Source organism: Andrographis paniculata, unplaced genomic scaffold, assembly GCF_009805555.1.
Source record: "Andrographis paniculata isolate CXL003 unplaced genomic scaffold, ASM980555v1 Contig52END, whole genome shotgun sequence".
Classification (NCBI taxonomy): domain Eukaryota; kingdom Viridiplantae; phylum Streptophyta; class Magnoliopsida; order Lamiales; family Acanthaceae; genus Andrographis; species Andrographis paniculata.
In genome coordinates this window covers 5,301,240-5,323,376 of record NW_026137587.1, presented here as the reverse complement: position 1 = coordinate 5,323,376, position 22,137 = coordinate 5,301,240, and the positions used below count along the sequence as shown (strand labels likewise).

Genomic DNA, 22,137 nt, shown 5'->3' with positions numbered 1-22,137 from the left:
CCCGAAAAAAAAAGAACCGCGAAAAAACGATTTTAGTTCCGGTTTGACGCGGTTTCGATTTGAACTTGAACCACCGGTTCGAAACCGGTTGATTAATTCGAAGTTCGACGGGTCTCCGTCTTCGGGTGATTCGGAGTGGTTTTGCGGAGGTTTGAAGTTCTTGATTGTGGTTCTTAGGGATACTCTTTTTACTACTGAGGAGCTGTGGATTTGGTAGGGGTTCCTATTTTCGTTTCTACTTTCTGTTAGTTATTTTTAAAGAGTGGAGAGATGACGAAGGTTTTTGGCGTTGCAGAATGGCTACTGAAGAAGACGAACGAAGTGAACCGAGAAGTATAGTCCAAATATATTCCGAATTTATGACCAGGTCTCAAAGTCAGCTCTTGTTGTTTCGTTAATTTTACTGAAAATGGTGTATCATTGATCGATAGTGTATAAATTTCCTTTTGCAGGTTGTCATTATTTGAAGAACAGTTATCTATCGGAAGCAAGTTTCTTATTGGCTTCCAGCAGGCGCTTGGTGAGTGTGTTAATTGCATATTTTTTTAGCAGCACTCATATTTAGATGCTTGGGTTTATTGTTAGGGTTGTGTTTGATTCAAATTTGGAGTGTGGAGAAGAGAAGTAGAATCGGTAGTTGCGTATAGTTGGATTAGAAATTGAATTTAGATCTGCAATTTGGTATTCTCAGCTGTAAGATCACTGATTCAGCTATTGGTGATTAGGGTTCTTAGGAAGGCCCCCAATCAATAAGACATCTGCTTTGGCTGATCGAATTATTAAATCTCATGGCTCCAAGTGGCTTCTTTCGTATACGGAAGCCGGATGTATGAACTCTGAAGATAGTGCACAGAATGTAAGCAAGTGTAAGTCTGTTCATAATCTACTTTGAGTGTTTAAACACATGGAACATCCTTTTTCTCTCAATATTTATGCTGTCAATAAATTGTCTACAATGCTTATGCTTTATTGTCAATATTGATATTTTGTTTGTTTTTGTGTGCTCCGTTGATATATTCTGTTCCTTCTGAAATGATTTTAAGATCCTTTATTTGTATGCTTGAAGATATGCACATAAATGATGATGTATGTAATGTGTATATCTGGCCGCCGTGTTTTGCTATTATGATAGATAATAACCAAGAGATGCAAACTTCGTATTATCCTCTTTATAAAATGTTGCTTTTGCAAGGCGGTCCTGTACCCTTTTGTGCCGTGCAATTGGTATTGTCAATTGCTAAATTAGAGAGTTTTTTTCATTTATACAAAACTTTATGCTTATTATATGTATGCTGTAATATCTGAACCGGAAAAGTTCATTTGCCTCGTACAGCATGATGGACTTGATAAGAGTTCTTTTATGGACGTGGCATTGTTGCTTATCTAATAAATTGCAAAGCCCATGTGCTTGCAGTTTGAGTGTTGCTTGTGTCGATACTTGATATTTTTTAGAGATAGGGAAGAGTCTTAATCACTATGTCATTTCAAGATTAATGATTTTTATTATATAAGTTACAAGGGTGGAAGAATTCGAATCACTATATAAAATGGTATTCTTACATACTATCGTATATCTGAACATGTGCTTTATATCATTGCTGAACCTTTTTTTCGTATTCTGCATTTTAATTGTGAGAAACAAAAGGAATGATGTCTGACATACTAAGATCTAGATAAGCCTTCATTTGATTATGGAGACTTTTAGAATTAAGACTGATGTTTGGAGTTAGTTAGGCGACCCTCTGCATTACTTTGCTTTGGTTACTATTTGTTTCTGTTTTCATGTGATTCGAGTATGGATTTTGTCATCGGCTCTAATTTCTTGTAACTCATTCTGTCATACTGAAGTGCATACTTGTCATCGGGGGCTTCAAGATCACATAAATGGAGGTAATTCTCAACTTTTATTTATTTATATATCACTTTTTTCCTTGCTCGTAATACTTCTATGATAAATTAAATTGCAATTAGGTCTAAGAAATTTGAGCTATTTCATATGTAAAACATTCACAATGATTAGATTCACATTTTGTCATATCTGGAAGTGACCTGTGAAAAAGTTTATGCATTAATGTCAGAGTAATTTCTGAGTCGGCATTGCTCTTGTTATAATTTTTTTGGGAAAATAATGGCAGTGTCTTATTGATCGTCGAAATCAGGAGTCTGTATATAGTCAATACAAAATAGATTCGATAGACTCAAATCTAAGTAATCTAATATATGTATAAGATGAAATTTAAATATAAATCTACATCAAGTTTCATGCCATGATATATTGCCAGCTAAAACACTCGTCGCCGAACTAGAACACCTTCTTGATGACGCAGCATCGGCAGTGGAAGCTGCAGATGCTAAAATTAACCAAAACTTCGATTTCTCTTGCAATGAGGTAAAATTTCTTCATCCGCATTCATTAATCGTGGGATTGCCAAATGAAGTATCATCTGATGATCCTATCGCTTACAGGAAAAGCTATCGACTCCAAACCTTTCGGAGCCTAGAGTAACCGACTATGCTGCTATGATGGCTATTATATACAGCATGGTTAAACAAGATTACTCGATGCAGGTACAAAATAATCGTTATTTTCCGTTATTTTCCATCTAGTTCGTCTCTGTACGTATGGTTTTAAAGAGTGGCGCGACGAATGCAGGTGCGAATTGTTTCCTCTATAAACTTCAAGACTTCACCCGAGCAACTGGAGACATACTGCCAGATGTGGTCATTACGACCCTTTGTCGATGATGAGGTAATTCGCGAAGCTTGGGCACTCGTACCGTAGCAAATTATTTTACATCCCTTTTGTTTTGCAAGATAAGGATCGGAATAGGACAGTTTTTTTAACACCTCCAAATTTTCGAATTTTTACTGCTACATGTGTATACTGTTGTTGTACATAACAAGAACCTGAATTGAATGGTTTAGCATAAATATATCAATTTTTATTGCTTGACTTTATTCACTTACACCCATCTTATTTAGATGATGAACATCTTAATAAAATTTAAATTACAATTTCGGGTTCTAGATAAATTTGGTTGGACTGCAAGTTAAAGCATAAAAATTGGCCCTCAAATATAATTATGGGCTATAAATTCAACAAAATAAATAAGATGGGTTTGGTTTTTCTTTCATTTACTTTCACAGCCTTGTACATTTATTTATTCATTTCATTAAACAAAATCTATTTATTTATATATCTTTTCAACAAATAAATATATTTATGTATATACAAAAAAATGAAAATAAAACTAAAAATCTTTTTTATAATATTAATTTATATTAATTATATATTTTTATTTATTTATATTGTGTAAAATTATGTTGTCTTAGAAATAATATTTATATTATCATAAAATATAACATTTAAAATATTTAAATAAATGGCAATTAAATAAATCTTCTCCTAACAAACTTCTAACCAAACACACTTAAGTATTGAATTGAAAATGAGGATTTGTAGCATGTTTCAACAATTAATAATACTATACACACCCGCTCTGGATAAACCATGGTCGAACTTAATACCTTGCAAACTAGATTCGACAAAAATAAGTCAAGACAAATCATGTGTAGCAGATGGACATGAAGGCGTCAGACTTTAAATTCATGATCCACCGTTACAAGTTTACTCCCCACACCGCCACGACATCCATTGCGGCAAGGGACAAAGCAAATACACTATTGCATTTAAATATGCTGGTTGAATATTGATGATTTTGGTTTCAAATAAAAACTAAACACACTCTTACATTTAAATACTATATTGGTTGAATACTAATGCTTGCTATACTTAAAATAAAAATATATTTACTTATGTTTCAAATTGTTTTTTGAATTATTTATTATATTATTTTTTTCTTTACAAAAATATACTTATAATGTATGATCCCTTCCTTTAGAAAAAAAATAAAAATAAAAATAAAAATTCATTGTTTGTACAAGTGTACAAGTATGTAAATAACAAAATATTTTTATATATTAATATTGTAAATTCGTATTTACTAAAAAAATATGACATTTCAATTTTTTTTTTTTTTTGTAAATATAGCTCTAAATAGTAAAATACATCTATTATTAATAGACAAACATGCATTATTATTCTCCCACCTTCAAAATACACACACAAAAATAAAAACACACACATATATATATATATATATAGATAGATAGATAGATAGATAGATATAGTTTCATGAGTGTTGAAACAATTATTAAAACGTCTCTTCTCTACTGAGTTCATATATGTTTATATATATATATATAATATTTATTAATTAATGGCCTCTCCCTTCCGCAGCTGTATCTGAAGCATCACCCCCAAACTCACCACTACCTTCTGCGTTCCAATGGCTCCTCGTCTCCATATGACCCTGCAACACCAGTTTCATCATCATCATCCAAATTAGTACAATTCAAATTTTAAAATTAGGTCAAACTAGCTAAGCTGCAATTGCAATTTAAATTGGAATTAGAATCAATGAATTAATCACCTGTTGTTGGTAAGCCTCAAAGGAATGGAACCCTCCGGAAGAAGAAACAGCAGCGGAAGTAGCAGGAGTATTAGGGTTTCCCATTATCATCATCATCGACGACGATCCTTGAAAGTTCTGCATCAGACAATCCATTTCCGGGATGTTAAAGAAGTCGTCCGCCGGCGTCGACGCGTGCTGCGGCGGCGGCGGCGGCGGAGGAGGAGGACGAACATTGGAGGAAGACCCGCCGGCGCCGTCGTGATGCATAATTAGGCCTTCGTAATTGTCAGGGGCAATCTCGTCATTTCCTACATTCACTGTATCATCGTTCTCGTTCACAGTCTCGTTCGGATTCGGGTTCGGGTTCCCGTTTTCCGTTTCAGATTGGGTCGACTTGGCGGCGCCGTCGCCGGCATCCGTCGAGTTAGACTTCACCACCAAGCGAGGCATGGACCCGAACCTCCTAGCTTTGGGTAGGCCGCCGGCGACGGCGCCGGCGCCGGAGCTGCCGCCTTCGGTGTCGGAAGACTCTTGCGGAACGGACGGGCAGCTCGACTTCCTCTCTTCCGGAGATCTCCAGTTGTCGTTCCGACATTTCTGTAAGAAAACACCATCGAAATTAAAACAATATATACATATATATATATATATATATACATAATATGTTTAGAGAGAGAAAGATGTGTAAGAAATTACCTGGAGATGACTTGCTACTTGCATTCTTGTCAATCCAGGCACATTCATTAGGTCAAGAATTTCTTTGGGGAAGCATCCTACATTATATCAAAATCAATCAATCTCTTTATATATATTTATATATATATATATCACATTCAAAAGCCTACTTAATTTTAGGACATCATTGCCTACACCAAAACCCTAATTTTGATAATGCTACAAGAGTACCAATATCAGACATGTAGAGTATTTAATGTGCTAAAATCAGACGACTTTCACATAAAAAATTCAAAACGATAACAAAATCTACTTACAAAACTTAAAAAATTATAATTTCATGCATATATATATATATCGAAGAAACTAATGAAATTCATATACGATGAACACTTACTTCCTTCCCCAAGTTGTCGAACCGAGGCCATGAATTTCTCATGCAATTCTTGAGTCCATTCAGTACACACTTTTCTTCGAACTCTACCACTGTTCATATGATCCGAATCAAATCCATCTTCTTTTCTTCCTCGGATCTTTTTCTTCCCCTTTCCTTTATCGCCCTCATTAGGAATAGGCACTTGGATACCTTGCGCGCCAATACTCGGTCCCATCATAATTCTTTCCCTCTCTCTCACCATTCGATTCTTGGCCTTCAAGACATGTTGCCAAAGTGCTTTTATCGCATCAATTTTCACCGGCTTTGGTATGAATTGAGTCGCCCCCATTTCAACTGCCCTCATGGCTACAAGTATGTTTTCATCGCTTGACATTGCTGGCAAGAATTATTAATCTTTTTGTGAGTGAACGATTCTACAACTTAGAATGTAATAGCTGATGAAAAAATGAAGATTTAGTAGATATTGTTCATGTAATAAACATGATTGTATGTACAAGATAACTTACCAACTATGGGAATAGACATGTCCACCGCTTGTTCCAAAAGCTTGAATCCATGAAGGTCGGGGGAGTTGATGTTAGCCAAAATAATGTCGAATTTTATGTTCCCATTTCGAAGCATTGTTATTCCAGCAGAAGCGAGTTCCACAAGAGTAACTAAGACAAATAGTGTAAGAAATTAGTTACAAAGTATAGATTTCAACCTAAAATAAAAGAAAAAAAAAATTTTATAACGTTTATCTTTTCCTTGAATAAAAAAGACATAAAAACAAATTATCTATGAATGATTGGATCTCAAATTCAATTCATGTGTCCATGAGAAACAATTATATAATCACATAAAGTACAATTAAAAACATCTTTATTCATAAAAAAATACACAACCAAATTTATGCCCCCAAAAAAACCTAAAAAAAATCATATATGGCTAAATTTATAAAAAGATTAGGGCATATTTAATTGATTGATGATTTAGGGTATTAAAAACATTAGTTAGACAACATAAAATTAAAGTATTTAATAATTACTACTTATAAGAATATTTAAAATTTACTACCTCTATATTGGCACAACTCGAGCATTTTCCCAGCGTTAAGGAGACTTTCAGATTCATGATCGATCAGCAAAACATGTATTTCAGACATTATCGATATATACGACGCAGAAGCCATTGAAGGTCCACCGCCAAACTTAAAACCTTCTCCCCAAACATTTCCCATTTCCCACATGTTTTTTGCGAAGAAAAATATATAATTTTCTAATTTCGAACAAAAACCTCGACACCGCAAAATTCAACAAGAACAAGATTGTAGGAGAATTATAAGAAATTAGACATGCAAATTAAAATGAGACTAGGCATGTATTTATAAACTTCTCTAACCTGTTGAGATAATACCATTCATACTTTTAATTAATTAAAAGTTAATTAGGATATTTTATTTTAGTAACGCTTAATTTCAATTCATTATTGCTTTTCATATATATCAAAAAGTAAAATTATGTAAATCTCTTTATACTTGTATTTTATTTTATTTTTTTTGTAATTAAATTATATTTTACTTTTTTAAAAGCTAGCCTTTAAAACACTCAAAACATGCATATATATATATATTCATATATTCATTTTAATCTATTTATTTATTTATTTATATATTTATTTATTTATAGTTGTTTTAAGGGAGTTTTACCTTGAAATATGACTTACTGAGTATGAAGTCAATGAGTCAAGTCAACATCAATTGTGTTGACCAATTTCAGTCCATACTAATTTCATAACAAAGCAGGTTGGTAATTATATTTCTTATTTTGCCTAAATATTTCACATTTTTATTTTGTTTTATTCTGTGCTATTTAATATATCATTAATTGCTTGACTCAATACTATTCATTTATTTTTTTATGGGATTAATAGTAATCTGAATTTTGTTGCAAAAATAATAATAATAATAATAAAACGAAATTATATATATTTATGCAATATGGCTCATCCTTATAAATAAGGCTGCATTAATACGAATTTAATATTTACTTTTGACAAATAAATTATAGAAATTATGAATATAAATTGCAGTAATATTTTCAACTTTTATTATTATTTTTTTTTTATAAAAAGGGTGTAACTTACCAAATTTTTATATATAAATATTGTATTTTTATTAGAGAAATAATTAGATAGGATTTAGAAGAAAATATTAAACCATTTGAATAATTAAAACATTTTAAAATATTATGTAAAATTGGAATTTTAAGGAGACATAAAAGGACGAGATAATTCATTTAAAAAAATGAAGAAGATAAATATGAATAATTTGGTCAATAATTAAAATAACAATTAATATCATATTTTTCCTGAAAATCTTGAATTTTAATAATATAATGTAGATTGTTGTTATTATTACAATAATATTTTAATGTTTCTATAATACATATCGTATTTGTAAATAATTAAAATAAAAATATAGTATATTTATTTTCATTTAGAAAATAAACATTCATATATATAAAAAATAATACTACAACAAATTTAGACCGGTTTATTATATCCATATGTCTTCCATATTTCTTATAAAGGATATTATTGGGTTTGTTTAATTAGTATTTTTAAAAGAAAAAAATTAACCAATAATTTGCATTCAATTATTTGATGTCAAACTTTTATCCAATATTTTGAGGGTCTCAAATTTTATAAGATACTTGTTAAAAAAGAGGAAGAAAAATAAAAATAAAAAATAAAAAAATACTCGATATATATAACTAGTGTATTAGTTTAAGTTCAAGTTCAAAAGTCAAGTTATCGGATCTATCGAATCCAACTAGCCAATCGAAAAATTAATATTCGGCTCGATGAACATTAAATTTTTCTATAAGGGGATTCATTACAATATTAGTCTGTCCAAAGAAACTTGAAATTCACTTATAATAAGTTTAAAATTCATTAACTTTAATTTGGACTTGAAATTCATCTTTAAACCTAATCATTTATAAAATACATTCATTGTTTTTTATTAACTATATAATTATTATATTTTATTTTATTGTATTACAAAAAAAAAAAAAAAACCAGATTTATTAAATAATTAAATTGTAAAAAAATATATATAATTAATGGAATATATGATACTTCAGGTTTTATATCAATTATTTTACATCAGCTTTGAATAAGAAGATAAATTTCTAAAACTAAATTTATTTATAAACTAAACGTAACGTTGAATATTGTTTAAAATAAAATTATTTTCTTACAGTTGTATTTCTCTACATTGTTGCATTGAATAATTCGAATGCACACATACTTACATTTTGGCCAACCCGTATGACCCGGCCCTATCCGCTTGTGTGTCTGTGGTCCGTTCATATTGACCCGACCCGAACCGACCCGCCCAACCTGTGTCTCCCCAATGAGTACGGAAAAAGGTCGAATCAAAACGACGACGTGTCACGCAACGGCAACGTGGCATTTTTCCCATCTATGCCAATATGCAATGCATGCACTGCTGCACTGCACCACTTCGATATGTATGCGAAATAATTTAAAATAAAAATATTAATATTTTTAGAAAAAAGAATATACACTAACCAACACTATGTAGAGATTTTAAAATATAACATCCAAACACACCGTTTTCATAATAAATTCATTCGCTAAAATTAAGAAATGCCAAACAGTCCTTATCCAGCTCAGCAATCCATATTACTCTATATATATATTTATTTATTTATTAACAACATTCGCATCAAATTGAGATCGATCGGAACTGCCGCCCCGGAGCTGAGGATGGAAGCGCTCCGCCGGTATCTCCGCCGCCTCCTCTCTTTCCACCTCGCCCTCGCGGCCGCCATTCTTCAGTGCCTCTTCTCCCCCTTTCCCAAGATCAAGCGCATTCCAATCTTCATCCCCTTCATCGACGCCGTCCTTTCCCTCTATTTCACGTTCGCCTGCAACCTTGTTGAATGCTCCGTCGATTTAGACGACCACACCACCGTGCATTTCTGGGCGCCCGCCCACCGGAAATTCAACAAGCCTAATTTGATAATGATACACGGCTATGGAGGAAATGCTAAATGGCAATTTGTTCCACAGGTTGGTTATATTCATTCCAGTCAATTTCACCTTCATTTTCATTGTTTACGATTGGCGTTTGTTTGTTATGATTCCGTTGCCTAATTCCATCGAGTTTCTTCGATGAATTCAAATCAATCATCAACATTAGCTCGTCCTCCTAATGCAGTTTTAGTTTCACTACCATTTTCTAATATCGATCGTCGATATATTCACATAGGTGGCCGAACTATCGAAATCCTTCAACCTTTACATTCCGGATCTCATATTCTTCGGGAAATCCTACACAAGCGGCGCGAACCGCTCCGATACCTTCCAGGCGGAGTGTATTGGCTTAGGGCTGAAACGATTGGGCGTGGAGAGGTGTTCAATTTACGCCATCAGCTACGGCGGTTACGTCGGGTATCGAATGGCAGAGATCCGCTCGGATATAGTGGAGAAATTGGTGATTGTCAGCAGTGGAGTTGGATGCTCGGAGGATCAGAAGGCGGAGCAGCTGAAAAGCGTCGGGGTGGATGTTCTAGATTTGCTCTTGCCGGAGAAGCCGGACGGCCTCCGCCGTCTCGTCGAGATGTCGGTTTTCAAGTCCAGTCCGCCTAAGTGGGTCCCGGACTTCATGCTCCAGGAGTTCATTGATGTAAGTGACGATTTCTACTACTTAATTGTTATAGTATCTGTATTCTACTGATGTTTGCTTGTGGTGTTCTTTCCCCGTGGATTGTATTACCTAATCCGTTTCTCACTTCTCCTTGTCGTTTTTTAATTGTTGTTATTGTTGACATTGTAGTTTTTCCATTAATCAATCTTGCATGGTGCAGAGTGCCCTGGTTAAAATCCCTAAATTTTCATGGTGTCTCCATGAATTCAGGCTTTTCTTTTGATTTCTTTATTCTGTTAGTGTTCTTGTGATTTCTCAACACTATTATCATTTTTAAGTTTAATTTTTTTGCAATAATATGTGGTATGATTGTTAGAGTATTGTGGTGATAGAAAATGCAATTGGATAAACTTGCAAGTTTCTATCAAGATATGATTGTTGAACTAGCTGATAAGGCACATATTTTTTGTGGCTCTTACGCCATCAAACCTTTAGCTTCAGCCCATTCAAATCCCTGGTAATGATCTAGCTCCATTCTTATCTTCAACTCCTGATTTTGGTTAAGAAATATAGAAAGTTACCTGTAACAAAAGATCATCTATAATTAATTCTTGGGGATTGTGAGCTTGATTTCTTTTGCTCTGTCTTTGGTAAACTTCCAGAGAACCTAAGCACCAATTCTTTTTCATTTTCTTTGGATTCCTAGTTCGACGACGACATTGTTGAATAGTTTCATCTTGAACTACAAATGTGCTTCTCCATTATATTCTGAGGTTATTAGATAGAAGGGAAAGAATTCCGTTTTTTTTCTTGTATTGTGAATTCATATGTAAGTCTCTTGCTAGGATCATTTGTTAAGTGTATGTTTCAAGAGCTATCTCAGGTGCTATGAGCCATCTCACTCGACGTTTTCTTCGCAGGAAATGTGCAACACTAACCGGAAAGAGAAACAGGAGCTGATCGAACATCTGCTGGCAGATAATTCTGAATATTGCGTTCACAGTTTAAATAAGGTATACACATCACTCATCCTCCTTTCCATGCTAACATTCATTCATACACGGGTCTGGTTAGTGCGCTGATTGTGGCTAATCAACACACAAAAAAAATAGACAGATGGCACATGGTCTCTGTTAATATAGTACATGTTGTTAACTGAAATCATATGCCGAGTTCACAGTTCATAGGGTATATTGTATGAAGATTAAGATACTTAATGCGCTGAGTTCAATCGTATTATATGCTTTTTGAACTATTCTTACGTGTTGTCAGTATGAGTTCACATGGTGCATATAGATTATGTTAACATATCTCTTGTGCTGCACATTTCATGTGGTGTTGTCGATAATTCATCCACTATCAGTACAGTCATTCAAATGTATTTGTAGCCCTTGTTGATCAATTTTCTCATTATCATCATCCATTCATCTCCGATGAAGGAAACATTGCTCATTTGGGGTGACAAAGATAAGATCTTCCCCTTATGCTTTGGGCATCGGTTGAAAAGGTACTCCAATCTCACATTCACCACAAGATCACTAGTTTCATCTAATAGCTGCAAATTTTACAAGTCTCATTCTATGAATGCAGAAGCCTGGGATCGAATTCCCGGCTGGAAGTGATCCCGGACACCGGACATGCGGCGAACATCGATTCCCCCCATACCCTGAATGCTTTGATCAAAGAACACATCTTACCTAACTCAAACCAGTGAAATTTGTATCCTGATCAGATGGTATATAATATAACCCTTACAATGTATTTATGTTAGTGAGAAAGCCAAAGAGGAGATGAAAGGATTTCCTCCACAGCCTGCCTCAGATCCTTTGGATAATTTCTTCATTGCATTTGTCTTAGTTCCAAATATAATATGTTTGATTTAAGCAAAGACATGCAGATGGGAATTGTTTGTTTGTTTGTATATGAACAGGAATGTTGTATTGCATATTTTATTAGTATATATATATATATATATATTAGGCTAAATGGCACAAAATCCACATATGGTTTTATAAAATTGCACCAAACCCCTTTCCCTCGTACTTCTAAAATTGTGTCAAATTTCCTCGTGGTTTTATAAATTTCGCGTCTAATCCCCTCAGCGGTCCTTATTTAACGATATTTGACCTAGATAGACTCAAAGTGCAAATAAATTTTAGAATCTCAATTTCTAAATCCTAGTAAAACTGAACTCTTGAAACCTAAGAAAAATAACTATTTTTAGTATATTTACTATATTTTTTAAGATAAATATAAAAATAAATAAATATATTTGTAATTTTAAAGGTTTATAAATTGAAATTCTAATATTTATTTATTCGCAATTTGAGCATTAAATAACGTCAAATAAAGACGCAAAGTTTATGAAATCACAGATTTTTCGCATATATTTTAAATAAAAATGTTTGATTTTATATGTTTACAAAGATTTGAATGGGCTGGGTTCCATTGGTGGGCTTTCGTATAATTGGCCCAATATTAGGCCATGCTTGAATAAAGCCCATTAAAGGCCCAATTAGATACAAGTACATAGATGTGTATGTAGAGGAGATGAAAGACATTTCCGATCAGGGAAAGGAACGACCGACCGACCGAGAAATACAGACGCAATCGGAAAATCGATCGTTTACGGGAGAGATGTCGGTGCAGGACCGGGCAGCGGCGGCGCTGCTGACGCAGATAGCTTTGACGGCGGACGGTGCGCTGTTTGGATTAGGTCTTGCATACGTGGCGTACCGAAGCACCCGTAGATATATTGCTACGTCATCTGCCATCCGCAAAATTCGCCAGGCTCCGGCGGTGCAGCCGTCGGACCTCCGTTCCATCCTTCCACATGACAGTGATTGTGAGAAATCTCATCTGGAGGAAAGGAATGGTGCTAATTCGGATAGTGACGGTAGTGACTTGGTGATTGTTAGGGGTACCGTGGAGGTGAAATCTGCTGTGGAGAAGGGGAGTTGGAGGAGCTTGCTGGATGGGAATTTGGTTGTTTCTCAGGAGTCTGGAGAAGTGGGCGTTATATTGCAGCGTACGCAGAGAGTATGTCGGTACTTTTTTTTAACCTAATTTTCTTTCTGGTTTTCTAATTTGGGGAATTACTCGTTTGTGTTAATTTTGGGAGCTTTAAGAATTGCTAATTGTTTGTTCAGCTAGATGTGGTTTCCTGTGAACTGATTTACCTATTGTTGGCTTCAATTCGTTGAAACTTCCATGGAATTGCAAATGCTAGAGTTCGACTTTTGTAGTTTGTTTCTGTTCACGCAGCTTATATGAATTAAACTTTTGTGTGCTATTATCTTAGTTTTCCTCTTGTTTCCTTTGCATCTTTTCCTTGAAGTGCATATACAATGAATGGAGGGGTCTCTTTGGATGGACTGCTGATCTGCGCTCCATGCTTTCGAAATCCTGGAAAGATCAAGAGTCAACCTCAACAAGAATGGTAACATGGTGCAATTTTTTGATTCGTTGTTAAATATCACAAGTGCCGTTATTAGGATATGATCTATGCTGTTAGCTCCCAAATTTTGGAGCTTATATGGTTCAATATCTGTGTTTTATCTTTCTCACCTCAAATTCTACTATTGAGTTCCAGCTATTTTGAGGTTTGCTCGCTTGGCATGTTTTACCTTGACATTTATGTGTGTTGATTTTACATATTTGGTTTTATGCTAGTCATAATTCGCTAATAGAATATCAAACCTGTCTGTTTTCTGTGTTAGAATGTTGGTTACACATTATAAGCTGTTATTGGTATACTAGGGACTTAATAAGATACCAACAATTCAACAATTCATAGAGCTTTAGGGTAATGTATTATTCATGCGAGAAATATATTGCCACGACGATGTTTCGATGCAATCTATATCATTCTTGTGTGCTCCTGTGATAAGATGCTGTGATTGTTATATTATGACCTCTACACATACTTGTGTAGAAGTGGCTCGTATTTCTTGTTTATTTAGAAAACTATTATTTCATTCTTACTTCTGCTTCATTAATATTAATCTACTGGTGCTTGAATAGGAATTTTCTACTCAGGTCCCTTTCATTCTTGTTGAAGATGCGAAGCGGCCTCAATCAGGTCACGTTGTTGTCAACATGGAAGGATCCAGTCATCCACTGCCTCTCACAACAGTTTATCAGCACTTGCAGCCTACAAATTCATCTCCTTTCATATTTCTACAAGCTCTATTTGGTATCGACTATCCTGTCAGTCCCATATCACTCACTCACTTCTTATTGTGATATGTGTTGTTTTTTTAACCCTTTTCTCGCTTTCTGCCTCCCCCATACTTAATATTTTAATTCTTTTTCATTGCAGGTTGGACTGCTTTATGAGGAGAAAATACTTCCTCTTGGGAAGGATATAACAGCTGTTGGCTTTTGCAAATTCAAGAACGGCATCCCTGAGATTAAATCGTGCAGCAGTCTTCCTTATTTTCTGTATGTGAATTCTCCCATAGTCATATGTTGCATTATCGGACTCCAAACGTATTTCCTCGTCAGCCATTCGCAACTTTTTCTAAGTAGTTTAAAAATTTCTGGCTCACATTACAAGATAGCATAAATACGGTATACTAAAGATTAAGCTACTAGTTTGGGAGAAATAGTTTTCACGGGGTTCGGGTTTTAGTCAATCTATAAAGCACTATGCGCATATTCCCGGTGACATCTAAGTATGATCATTATGCATGTTGTTATATATATATATCATATATCAATATCATGTATGGATATTGCTAACCATTATGTCCCAAACTTGCGGGCCTCCATAGTTTATTTTCCATCTTCATAGTTTCACTATTGTCACTAATTAGAGGATTTATCATCCATCGATCTTTTCACAACTTTCTTTTCTCTAGAACTGATTGTTGGATGGATTGCATGTAGATCTGATTTGACAAAGGATCAAATTCTGGCCGATCTTTCCTTCAAAGCTAAAGTGTTGCAATGGAGCGGAATTATTTTTGGGTCGGTCGCCGTTACTCTCCTTGGCTATTCTGTTGCAAGGTACTTATCCCTACCCCAACCATAGATGATTCTCAGACAACAGAAACATCCAATTTAATTCACTCAACGGCTCATATATCATCACCATTGTCATCAACATGATGGTGTTCCTATCTCAATAGGAATTGGATGAGATGGAAAGAGAGGAGACGGCGCCAGCAACGGAGTAATCCTACTCCTACCGACGATCAAGCTCCGGCTGAGAGTCTATCAGATGAAGAGGCAGGAGACATACCCGACGGCCAACTTTGCGTGATATGTCTGACAAGAAGGCGACGATCTGCCTTCATCCCTTGTGGGCACCTGGTTTGCTGTCCGGGTTGCGCCCTAGAAGTCGGGGTTGAAGTGTCGCCCAAGTGCCCGGTATGCAGGCAGTCTGTAAGAAACTCTGTAAGAATCTATGATTCTTGAGGAAGATGGATAAGAAATGTTGTAGCTGGGGAAAAAAAAATAAAGGAATAGTAATATTGCTTCCGGTGTTGTAGATTTGCCAGCCGCCAGGTGGTTCTGAATCGGCGGTTTTTTTGGGGGGGGTTGAACCGAACCGTGAATAAACCGGAACCGAAGCTGAATTTTACAAGGCTTGGTTTCGATTCTACTAGTATGTTGCATGGAACTGTAAACGGACTGTTGAATCGAACTGTTTAGACCGGTTTGCTATCTTTTTTTAGATTATTGAATTATGATTATAATCTAAAGATACTAAATGGAGTATTTTGTAATTGTATATTGCATTTAAATTGATTTTTTTATTATTATTATTTATATTAAAATTGAAGTAAACTGATGGTTTTATATAGTTATATGTTACTTAAGTTAATTTAGATATAATTTTAGGTTGAAATATATATTGAAAATGTGTGGTTTTAATTGAAAAGAATATAATTATTTAATATATTTTTTCTATAAAAAATTAAAAATAATAATTGTTTTATTATTATTATTTAAACTTAATTTCATATATTTGACCAGAAAATTGAATGAGGTGGAAATTTTTTCTTTTTATTTAAAAATATACTATGTAGTGTTTGAAATATAGAAAAAAAAAAAAAAAAGAAAACGGAAAAAACTTGAAATGGAAATAAAGAAACAGGGCTAGGAATTTTGAATTAAAAGTGTTGATATTACAATGAGGAGTTGAAATGAAATTGAAATATGACTTAAAATGTGCAATTTTGATTTAATATTTTGACAAACTCAAATTGGTGCTTTTGAGTTGTAATTAGTGGTTTAAACTGTTTGAACAAATTTATGGTTTATGTATGTTTATAGGTGTTTGATTAATTAATTAATTTTGGTTTGATATTTTAGATTAGTTTTAGTTTCGAAATTTGAAAGGTGAGAATAGCAAAACATGAATCAAGATTTGAGTTACACAACGCATCCCAAGTCATAAATGTGTATAATAATAACATAGAAATTGTTGGAGAAGAACAATCTGAAAGTGGATGTGTTTGGAGGTATTTTGCATTTTATTTTATTTAATAGGAATGTTTTAGTAATTATAAATAAATATTTGATATTGTCATGCATCGTGTTACTTTATATATTTGGTGCAACAGAAAAAGAGAAGCATGTTGGAACTACAAACAGACATACATTACACACACACACAACACAAATACAGATACAAAAGACACCACCAATTTATTTATTAATATTTTTAAAAAATGAATAACTAAATAAAGGAGGAATGGGCTCTGTCAGGAGTTTATTTTCACATTCAATCGTCAATTCAAAACAACTTTTATTTTTATTATTATTATTATTGTTATTGTTATGAATGTGTGTATTGGAAATTGTTGCATATGGTTCCATTATTATTAAAATTATTATTGTTGAAGCATAGATACATACCCCTATTTGACTATTATTTCTGAATCAGAATCAGAATCACCCCATTCTTTTGCATGCCCATTACATTTATTTATAATATTTATATATACTATTACTATTACTATTATTTATACCACCTTCCATTCCTCCAATGTATTACTACTATTATTTATTCAACCACCTTCCTTGTCATCATCATATGTATACATACACATACATATATCAATGTCTCAATATTCTCAAACACACTCTTGTATTAACAAAATGTATATATATATATATATTCGTTACAAGTTCATTTTTTACCGCACCGAGTTCACTTGCTATACATAATTTGTCTAATGCAATTTTCTTTATCATACTTAATTTTTCGACACCACAACGTATAATTTGTCTAATATGATCTTTTTTATCGAACTTAATTTATAGGGTATTAGTAATATTTTTTATAAATATATATTAATACTTGTAGGGTGTGTTTGTTTGGGGGTTTAGATTTTGAGTTGGGATTTGAATAGTAAAAATTTTGAATTTGAATAGTTGTATGATGTGATATAAATAGGTGTTGATGTGATGTTTTGAATGTAAAATTGATTTTTAGTATAATATAAAAAATGAAAAATAGGTGTTTGATTTGATGTTTTTGGGGGAAAAAAATTGGATGAATAGTAGAAATCTTATTAAATCCCCCAAACAAACACACCCGTAGTATATTTTTTATTTATAAATCAAAAACAGCACATTTAATGTTTAACTTTTTGTTACTTATAAAAAATTTACAATAAATTTAACATCCACCAAATATAGACGCTTGGGTGTATTCATTGTGGTGAACGTGTTGAAATGTATATATCATATTTTTTATTAAATTATTCTAATCTTAAATAAATAATTATTATTTTTAAAAATATATTTTCTAATTATTCAGAACAACAAGAAAATTAAATACTAATAGTATAATTTTTTATAAATAAAAAAAAAAATCACATTTAACTACTAACGTTTTAACTTTTTATTATTTTTAAAAATTTTACAATAAGCTTAACATCCGCAGAACATAAAGCCACTTTTTTCCATTTTCAACCACTACCAAAAAAAAAAAAAATAACGACAAAAGGCATACTACAATTTTGTAAAAATTAAATAAACCAACAAACAAAAAATTCAAAATCCAACATAATAAGAAATCTTAACTAACCCCAAAATTCAAAATCAAGAATTACCACAACAAAACACATACCCAAATTTCCTCCTAATTAACAAACCTTAATTAATCCCCTAAAAATTCAATTCCACAGTGCAAACACGTGATGATGATGAGGATTATGACCATTATTATTACCATTAAATCCTCCTCCTACATTCGAACTTGTCTCCTGATCACTACCCTCATAACACCCCCCCACCACCCCCAATCCATCCTCCTCCCCCTTAGGACTTGAGCTCCTGCCGCACTGCCGCCTCGGCTCCTCACCGCCACCACCGGACTTCCACATCCGGTCAGCCAATATTAACTCATGAGGTGGAGCTGATGAAGTGTGTTCGTCGAGCACACCACCCGAGTTCTTGGGCGATCGTTTCGCTAAGTCACTAGCTATCAGCGTGGAGCTCGAACATATCCTCTTCACGTCGTATCTCGTTATGTCAAAATTCGTCACCGCGCTCGTCCCTCGGAATTTTATTGCGGCTATGTCGTAGGCCTCCGCCGCTTCTTCTTGCGTGCCTAATTTCGAGCCAAACAGTAATTTTCGATAAATCATTGAAATCCACCCTATTGCAAGAACTAACTTATGGAACTACAGTTGGTTGAGATTAATGTAATAGTAAGTAATATTTGCAGATAGTAATAAATAAATATTGCAAGATTTGGAAAGAAAGAGGACTTACTGAAAGTACCAAGGTACAAGTCCTTGTTGCCTGCAACTCTTCCAATTCTAGCTTGCCATCTCCCATGCTGGTGGTGTCTGAAGAGTTATGGGGGGTGGGGTGGGGTGGGTGTCTTAAAATCAATTTCAAGATCTATTATGATATATAGATAGATAGATAATAATACATGTTGCATGAATATAGCTAGGATGTGGTAAGTACTTGGTGCTACACGTACAACTTACATTACATGCATCGAATTCAAACCCTTACATACAGACATACCTACATTATTATTCAACGTGGTCTGGTCTGGTCTTGACCATTATTATTATTGTTTGTAAGAACAATAATAAATAAATAAATACATAAAGATACAGGTAAACACACACAGATGAAGTAAGGTTTTATTTGAATTCAATGGAGTAGCTAGTACCACCTACCTTGTTACTCCTCTGTACATTGAAGCTCCCCTCGAAAATCCACTGCTTCTCCTGAATAATTAATTATTCATCATACAGAATCCTTAAAAATAAAATAAAGTGTTCATGTATTTACTACCTTCTTAAATGGGCAACAAATTCTTGTCTATTCATGCTCTTCATCTCTTCAAGGTCTTTCTCGTAAGAGCTCAGCTGGTAAGGTTCAATTACATATATATAATAATAATAATAATAATAAGACAAGATCAAATATCTAATTGATCGAGCATCAATGTGAAATGGAACTTACAGGAAAATTAATGTGAGTGGTTGGGCCCCAATACTTCAAAGCTGCTAAATCATAAGCCCTTGCTGCCTTTTCTTCCTTGTCATATCCTCCTAATAATTCCATTACATTCATTCCTTAATCACTAATCTCTAAAAGAACACAACTGAACGCAAGAATTACTCACCAAGATACACTGTTCGTCTCGTCTCATAATGGACCACCACATTCATTATTCATTTTTTTTTTTTGGCAACAAAAAAAAAAACAACTGTTAGAAGAACTGAACTAATTAATCAGCACATTGACATTATCTCTGTGTGTATGTATGTATTTGTTACCTTGTCTTCCTTTCCTGGTTTGGCCTTCCTTCCGACAGCTATTGTCCCACAAATGAGCCTCGTATCTTCCAGTCCATCTATGCCTGAACCAGATTTTAATCAATTTCAATCTCTAATCCATCACCAAAATACATTCATACATACATATATATATATGTATTTATGAATTCAGGATACCTTGTAACTCCACGGTACTGAGAAGTTCTTTGTCCGAAAGTATCCACAGATTTACGAGGCGTAGCCTCTTTCCCGCCACAGGATTTCCCCTCCAACCGCTTTTTCCCATCGGCGGTCGCCGGCGGCGGCAGAAGCTCCGGAGGCGGAGAGCTCGGACTCACAGTCAGAGACAGCGCGTGGAAATCACAAGGACCGCCGCCTCCGTCCGCCGCTTTCTCCGCTTGATGCAACCAGGCCGGACCACCGCCGAGCGCCGCCGAGAAAACGCCGTCCGGAGCGGGGACCATGCTATATTCATACGGCGGATAGAACGGCGTCGTATTGGCGAAATCGCCGTCGCCGCCGCCTCGCTTCTCGTCGCCGCCGAAATCCGGCGTGGCGTTTACGTTGATCTCGGCGGCGGCGGCGGCGGCGTCGTTCGCCGGCGAATTCGAGTAGCAGCATCCGAGGAAATCTTCGAATTTTGGAGCTTCTTCGGTCGGATTGGGTCCATTCACATCATTATCATATCTCCAATCTACAAATATAAATCCAAAATCCTTAAATCAGTAACAAACAAACAAACAAAAACGTTAATCATCATAGTAAATAATAATTTTTTAAAAAAAAATAAAAAAGTTGTGTAGGTAGCAGAGCATACAATGCTTGGAGTCCAAAATGGAGAAGGATCCATCGGAGCGCAAGGGAGAGACTGGAAAGCCGCCGTCGGCGTCGTTTTCCGCTGCGAGTTCGTCGGCGGTGAGGCGGAGCTCCGGATTGAGCGAAAACCCTAACCAATTACTCATTAATGGCAATAGAGAGTCCCAATGTGGGGATTTTTGTGGCTCTGCAGCAGAAGCTCAAACTTCGAAGGGGGTGAAGATGACTTTTGTCTCGTATTTATACCACAGCTGCGTACACACAGAAACACGCATATAGATACATCCTGTATGTATATAATAAATGTATGAAAATGGTAATCAATCAATCAAGCGAATCGAATTGCAAAATATGCAGATTAGGACGAACTTATGAATGAATGAGTAATTAATTAAAGAAGATGAAGACGACAATAGGTGTAATCGTTGAGAAGTAGTACTAATTAATCGTTAATGGTGAGAATTTAATCTAGGATGATGATGATGATGAAGAAGATGACGATGATCGTCTCATTGTTTGTCGGAGCAGCAGCAGCACTGTGACTGAGGCAGAGGCAGGTCAGGTCAGGTCAGGTCAGGTCTGCAAAATCAAACCTCGGTTTTCGTTCCCCTCTATTCAAGTTTTTTGCAGGCTTCAACTTGGAGCTGCGATCTACTGTGCTCGGCTGCAACCAAATTCTTCCTAGCTCTTTTTTTTTTTTCAAAAAAATTAATTAATTAATTAAAAATTAATATTTTCAATAAACAATTTTTGCTATTTTAAGATATATATATATTGTTTTCACTCCAACTACAAAGTATATATATTTTTATTTTAGACGTTCAATTATAAAGTAATTATTTTATTAAATATCCTATTTTTTCCCACAAATATTGCTTCACATTACATTATTAATTTTATATCAAAAGTAAAAAAAAAAATAGCATTATACTATTTTTATATATTTATTATAATTAAAATATTATTATTTTATAATAATGTCCGCATTCGAACGAAGGGAGTATTTTATTATAAATAATATTCAATATAAAATATTATTTATATAATTCTTTATATTTAACACATTAAATTTAAAAAAAATGTATATTTATTTCAAGGAATTTGATGGTTTTTTATTATTTATGGAAAAATTAATTTATATTTAAACATTTATTTTTATATATATATATATATCGTATTAAAAAAATATTTTCATTTAAAGTTTTATTGTTTAAATATAAATTTAAATTTAAAAAGCCCAACCAAACACGTCTCAAATATACTATTGTGTTTGAACCAGGGTTGGACTTGGGAGTCGCATAACACAAGCCGGAAAGTCGCGTCTAGCGGCCCAAAAACTCACATTTTCTCAGGAAC

General features: G+C 34.2%; 5 protein-coding genes across 9 annotated transcripts; 3 read left to right on the top strand and 2 right to left on the bottom strand.

Annotated features, from left to right (window-relative positions):
* Positions 1-69: 69 nt before the first annotated feature.
* On the top strand, positions 70-2,951 carry LOC127254332 (uncharacterized). The gene is made up of 8 exons (XM_051279393.1): positions 70-213; positions 296-367; positions 453-520; positions 726-866; positions 1,849-1,890; positions 2,283-2,389; positions 2,467-2,568; positions 2,654-2,951. Exons 2-8 carry the CDS (start codon positions 297-299, stop codon positions 2,780-2,782), a joined length of 660 nt encoding a protein of 219 aa, XP_051135350.1. The 5' UTR covers positions 70-213; position 296; the 3' UTR covers positions 2,783-2,951.
* Positions 2,952-4,277: 1,326 nt separating this feature from the next.
* On the bottom strand, positions 4,278-6,766 carry LOC127254418 (two-component response regulator ARR2-like). The gene is made up of 6 exons (XM_051279510.1): positions 6,604-6,766; positions 6,054-6,203; positions 5,548-5,922; positions 5,172-5,248; positions 4,494-5,072; positions 4,278-4,373 (listed from the first exon to the last, which is right to left on the bottom strand). The coding sequence occupies exons 1-6, from the start codon at positions 6,764-6,766 to the stop codon at positions 4,278-4,280; spliced, it is 1,440 nt and encodes a 479-aa protein (XP_051135467.1).
* Positions 6,767-9,266: 2,500 nt separating this feature from the next.
* On the top strand, positions 9,267-12,190 carry LOC127254331 (uncharacterized). Its single transcript, XM_051279392.1, has 5 exons — positions 9,267-9,627; positions 9,827-10,243; positions 11,125-11,217; positions 11,644-11,711; positions 11,795-12,190. The coding sequence occupies exons 1-5, from the start codon at positions 9,322-9,324 to the stop codon at positions 11,916-11,918; spliced, it is 1,008 nt and encodes a 335-aa protein (XP_051135349.1). The 5' UTR covers positions 9,267-9,321; the 3' UTR covers positions 11,919-12,190.
* Positions 12,191-12,751: 561 nt separating this feature from the next.
* Positions 12,752-15,894, top strand: LOC127254328 (E3 ubiquitin-protein ligase SPL2). 5 transcript variants are annotated; one of them, XM_051279388.1, is made up of 6 exons: positions 12,752-13,243; positions 13,542-13,651; positions 14,243-14,399; positions 14,526-14,647; positions 15,095-15,214; positions 15,337-15,894. In XM_051279388.1, exons 1-6 carry the CDS (start codon positions 12,755-12,757, stop codon positions 15,623-15,625), a joined length of 1,287 nt encoding a protein of 428 aa, XP_051135345.1. In that variant the 5' UTR covers positions 12,752-12,754; the 3' UTR covers positions 15,626-15,894. The 5 variants fall into 5 exon arrangements, with proteins under 5 accessions (XP_051135345.1, XP_051135344.1, XP_051135343.1 ...); XM_051279387.1 differs by having other exon boundaries at positions 12,752-13,251; positions 13,542-13,643; XM_051279386.1 differs by having other exon boundaries at positions 12,753-13,243; positions 13,542-13,643; positions 14,243-14,413.
* Positions 15,895-18,213: 2,319 nt separating this feature from the next.
* On the bottom strand, positions 18,214-21,358 carry LOC127254335 (AP2-like ethylene-responsive transcription factor AIL1). Its single transcript, XM_051279396.1, has 9 exons — positions 20,783-21,358; positions 20,143-20,659; positions 19,966-20,048; positions 19,812-19,820; positions 19,649-19,737; positions 19,478-19,551; positions 19,360-19,410; positions 18,938-19,014; positions 18,214-18,773 (listed from the first exon to the last, which is right to left on the bottom strand). Exons 1-9 carry the CDS (start codon positions 20,925-20,927, stop codon positions 18,337-18,339), a joined length of 1,482 nt encoding a protein of 493 aa, XP_051135353.1. The 5' UTR covers positions 20,928-21,358; the 3' UTR covers positions 18,214-18,336.
* Between the last annotated feature and the right edge of the window lie 779 nt (positions 21,359-22,137).